Consider the following 5,394-nt stretch of genomic DNA (forward strand, 5'->3'; position numbering starts at 1 on the left):
GTCACCATCTGCCATGTTGTAATGCAGCCGGGGTGCCCTGACCAGAGCTGAGTAGATGCAAGCACCATGCTTTTATATCTGCTAAATTGTGTGCTACATAACCTCTTTTCTTTATATGTAGTGGCCTCAGATGCTTTGTTATAGCAATAGAAAGTGGACTAATACACCACCACAATTAAAGAGCAAATTACTGTCTGCAAGAAAAGAAGTGAAACACCTGGAAGACCCTTCAGGTCCTAGAAGTAACATACCCAACTCCTAACCCACATGCCTGGTGATACTATGGACTACCAAGTGGGCCGCACAGCAGACCAGCATTCAGTTGCTGATTCATGCTGTTGTGTAGGCAGCTCCAGTGCTTGACACACATGATCCAGCAGTGACGGTGGGAAGAAAAGATGCTATGTGGACTTTTCTGGCAAAGCCCTGATGAAGTAAATGCCACGCTAACCCCTAGAATCCTAGCTCCATCAGAGAACTATAGCCTATTCAAAAGAACTCTGCTGTTCTGTTGGGCCCTTATGGAGACAGAGTGTGCATGCCCAGTGATCATGACCTGTCTCATGTACCAGTTTCCATCCAATTTACTAAGGCATAAGTCTGGGCCGTTCTAATAGCCATTTTTATTATTTTTTTTAAGATTTATTTTATTTATTTGAAAAATAGCTACAGAGAGAGGTAGAGACAGAGAGAGAGAGGTCTTCCATCCACTGGTTCACTATCCAGATTTCCACAATGGCCGGAGCTGCGCTGATCCAAAGCCAGGAGCCAGGAACTTCTTCCGGGTCTCCCACACATGTGCAGGGGCCCAAGGACTTGGGCCATCTTCTGCTTTCCCAGGCTATAGCAGAGAGCTGGATTGGAAGTGGAGCAACCAGGACCAGAACCGGTGCCCATATGGGATGCTGCTGCTTCAGGCCAGGGCTTTACTGCACTGCACCACAGTGTCAGTCCCACCATTTTTAAAAATAAAAGGGAAGTGGAATATTTGGACTCAAACACAAGCTGAACCTGGGGCTCAAGTAAACTGCATCAACAGGCGGTTCTGTGTTGACAGCCACCATGGTACCAATGCCTCCCCCTTGCTCACACCCGTGGCAATATGAGGATTCCTATAGATCAGCTTACGGAAGCAGATAAAGCTCGAGTTGGATTCACAGCTGGATCTGTATGTGATAAGCACCAGCCAAAAACGGAAGGCAGCTGTGTTGTAACCCTAGTCAGGAGTGGCCTTGGAAGACACTGAAATGGTGAAATCATCTCAATGGAAAAGCAATAGAAGATGGCCCAAGTCCTTCGGACCCTACACCCATGTGGGAGACCTGGAAGAAGCTCCTGGTTCCTGGCTTTGGCCTGGCCCAGCCCTGACCATTGTAGCCATCTGGAGAGTGACCCAGTAGATGGAAGATCTCTCTCTCTCTCTGTGTGTCTCTCCTTCTCTCTCTGTAACTCTGACTTTCAAATAAAGATAAAATAAATCTTTAAAAAAAAAATCCCCTCTGGAGAGCTGGCACTGTGGCGTAGTAGGCTAAGCCTCTGCCTACACTGCCGGCATCCCATGTGGGTGCTGGTTTGTGTCCCAGCTGCTCCTCTTCTGATCCAGCTCTGTGCTATGGCCTGGGAAAGCAGAAGTCGGCCCAAGTCTTTGGGCCCCTGCACCTGTGTATGAGAGAGGAAGAAGCTCCTGGCTCCTGGCTTCGTATTGGCACAGCTCCGGCCATTGCGGCCGTTTGGGGAGTGAACCAGCCATTGGAAGACCTTTCTCTCTGTCTATAACTCTGCCTCTCAAATAAATGAAGAAACTCTTAAATTCTTTCTGTGGGCAGAGACCTAAGAGATGTACCAAGTTGTTTACTGTTGGGAAAGAGAAGTGACTCAAAGAATGCCTATAGATTCTGGCCAGTGGTGAATGGATGGATTGGCTGACCATGGGCCAGAGGGTAAAAATCAGGGATAAAGGAGACTAGTGTGGCAAGTGACTGAATGTGTGGGAATAGTCAAAATGGGATCATTATTGAATTCTAAGTTTAAACCTACCAGAAAATATCTCACAGGAGTGGCGCCAAGCAAGCAAGCGAGCAGATGGAATGACTCACCCTGTTGATGTCAGCCAGCATCTGTCATCAGCCATGCCAGTGCCTGGCTTGGTGAGCATATGAATGCAGTGACTACGGAGGCAGCGGTGCAGGCTCTACAAAGGCCTGACAGCCTGCGTTTCTGCTCACCAGCACTGATCTGGCTTCTGCAACATACATACTCAAGCTACCAGCAATGGACAACCATGCTGCTTCCCGACATGGCACCGCCTCTGGGAGAGTCCAACCAGTCCCTTGGTGGAAAGCTTAGATTCCTTCCATCGTGACAGCACTGTAATTGGTTGTGGTGGGGATAGACAGCTGACTCAGGTGGAGTGTCTTTCCTGTCTGTAGGGCCTCAACCAGCAGCACCATCGGAGGGCTTACTGAGTCCCATTCTATTAAAAGGAGAGGTGGGAATGGCGCTGTGACTGTGAGTTCTACTGATTCTATGAAGTACTATATGGCTCAGAAACTGCTGGTCCAATAGAGTTTTCAAAGGCATAGCTGAAGTGCCAGCTCCATTTGATACTTTGCAGTATATTTGATATGGTGACTTGTCCCAAGACAAGGTAGGAGAGGCCTAGACGCCTTTTCCCAGTCTGCTTTGAAGGCAGGCTGTGGGCGTGTCCCGGCTCAGCCTATCAGATGCCCTGGGCGTGGCTGTGACTCTGCAGCCAGGGCCACAGGGACGCCCGCACCTCGCGGATCAGTGTCCCCGACAGTGGAGGATTTTAGTGTCGAGAGGCAGGGGCAGCTACTGTAGCCGCGTCCCAGGGAACTTTTTAAAAGACATGGCCTTTGAGCATTAAAAAAATGAAGAAGAAATGGAGTCAATACCTGCCAGGGGCAGTTGGCCTAGATCATTAACAGAGGATCACACAGCTATGGCTACACATGGGGTGGAGTTGGATATGTCTGGCACCTGGGCAATCCACTGGGCTAGCTCTTGGTTCATCTTTTCCTATTTTCATGGTGAATGGACAAAAGAAAGTCTGATCTGTAGCTCCCCCTCCATTTCTTTGCTGCTGCAACTTGTTTATAATTACTATTGAAGAAACACAATTGTGTATCCTGCAGGGTTTCCCAAAGTTCTAGATTTACTGACTGCATGTTTAAGGTGTCATTTAGCATGTTCCTCTGAACTGTGTATTTCCTCTAAATTGATAACTGGAGCAAACTTGATCAGATTCATGTTTAATTATTATTATTATTATTATTATTATCAAGACTACTTAGTAGAGGGTGGTAGTTTCTTCCACGAAGAGAAATAGATGTGTGACAACAGTCACCCATGATCATTGCTTCAATTCATTTATTGAGTCAAAGTTGCAAAGTAATAATTTTCTGATGCTATCACTTAGCATTTAAGTTATTTCTTTAAAGCTAGAATACTTCTTTTTTTTTTTGTAACATTGCAAATTTATTTCCAAACAAAATGTTCCTATTCCTGTTAAAAACATAATAAATTACTGTATTTAAATAGTCACCTATGTATCTAATACAACTTGGAAAAGTGGTTCTGACATTGACATCACCAGGGTTCCTGTTACAAAGGCAAATTCTTGAGCCCCCATCCTAATGAGCTGGGAATTCTAGGGGTGGGGCCTGGAGATGGAGGCTTTGACAGGTGCCCTGAGGAGAACCGCTGACTTAGGGTAAAAAGAGTTCTAAAAAATGAATTCATGGAAGGCTAACCTCCTACAATGTCTCAGAACTGGAAAGCCCACCGCAGTGTTCCGCCAACTGCCTGTGAATGAGTACACTCGATTAGCGAACAAAGAACAAGTCCAGTTTCCTTTCTGTGGAGAAAATTTGGAACTACTACTCCTGAAGTGAAAAAATCATTGACTTTCAGGATATGCAAGTCCTAAGTGTCCAATTTTACCAGTAAAATACAAAAGCAAAATTCATTTTAAGGTCACTAATACACGAGTAAAATGAGGCCGTGGATATACTGTGTAAAGTTGCAAGTGTCTTTTTTCTTTAAAAAAGTTCAAATGTCAACTGTGATTTCGAATGGTGACATACGAGATCCTAAGGACAACCAGATACTATAAATTTATGATTCAGAGCTCTCCACTGCAGACTCCCGAAAGTATTACAACTGCATTTTCTCAGGCAGAACACGAGAAGAGAATCAAATTTGATGGAGCAGACGGGTATCGGTGAGGCCCTCACTGTCGCACTTCTCAGTCACACGCCAAGGAATTCGAGAAGGTTCTAGAATCACTGCCCACCCCAGCCTGCCCTGCAGCGTGAGAGACACGAGGCAGGCGCGCTCCTCGCACCTGCCCTGGCCCCGCCGTGCACCGGAGGACAGGCCGGCCGCGGCGCGCAGGGGCAGGCGAGTCTAGTCCGGCACGCTGAAGGGCAGGGCGCTGATGACTTCCCCGGACTCGGTGACGATGGCCTCGTAGACCCAGCGGCGGTTGCAGCGGCACTTGGGGCCGCACTTGTTGGAGTTGCACTTGGGGCAGGGGTAGAAGCAGCCCAGGCAGTTCTTCTCCAGGCAGTCGCACAGGTCGGCGTCATTGCAGAGGAGTTTGCCGCTCCTGCTGTACTTCTTCATCACCTTACTCTTTGCAGAAAAATACTCGTTCATCTTTGACATCCGAGCCCTCTTTCGCTGCTCCCGAGTCTCGGGGTTGAAATCGGCCACCTGGGGTCCTGGGTTCTGAAATGCCAGGCATCGGAGCTGTCGCTCTATCTGCTGCAGCTGCTTCTGTCCGATTTGGCAGGTTTTCTCAGGAGAATTTCTATCCCTGGGTCCCTGTGGAGTGGAACTGCTTTCTGTTGCTTGTTCACTCATTTCTGATTGCTGAGAATCCTGACGGCAGATCCTGGCTCCTGATTTCAGCACGGCTCAGCCCTGGGTGTGACTGGCATTTGGGGAATGAACCAGGGGACCAAGAGATGCGAGGTCTCTGGGCCGCGCGCGGCTACCTCACACGCCCGGGGTTCCCTCCCGGCCGCCCGCAGCGCGCGCGCTCCCGCTAGAATACTTCTATAAAGAGAAAATTTTCCTTTATCTACTGTTTGCTTATCCAGTGGTGGATAATCAGTTCATATAGAAATATTCCTATGATCAGAGACTTTGTTGAACATTAGTGTAGGCCGAGGCCCATTTGGACGCTGTCTTATATTATTGGGCACCTGACTTACTCCTGGAAAGCAGAGGTTGAAAAAGTCAATGGCTGTACCTCCCAGCACATGCTGTAGGAGGAACTGTGGATTCAGCAAGATTTGCAACTGCTCTCCACATTGGCACGGGGAAAACAAGTGCCCTCAATTAAGGGAAGTGAGATTATCCCCTTAC

General features: G+C 47.9%; 1 protein-coding gene across 1 annotated transcript; it reads right to left on the reverse strand.

Moving 5' to 3' along the window:
• Positions 1-3,473: 3,473 nt before the first annotated feature.
• Positions 3,474-5,035, reverse strand: LOC138849165 (ARL14 effector protein-like). The gene has a single exon (XM_070071532.1). The coding sequence runs from the start codon at positions 4,885-4,887 to the stop codon at positions 4,429-4,431; it is 459 nt and encodes a 152-aa protein (XP_069927633.1). The 5' UTR covers positions 4,888-5,035; the 3' UTR covers positions 3,474-4,428.
• Between the last annotated feature and the right edge of the window lie 359 nt (positions 5,036-5,394).

Source organism: Oryctolagus cuniculus, chromosome 3, assembly GCF_964237555.1.
Source record: "Oryctolagus cuniculus chromosome 3, mOryCun1.1, whole genome shotgun sequence".
Classification (NCBI taxonomy): Eukaryota; Metazoa; Chordata; class Mammalia; order Lagomorpha; family Leporidae; genus Oryctolagus; species Oryctolagus cuniculus.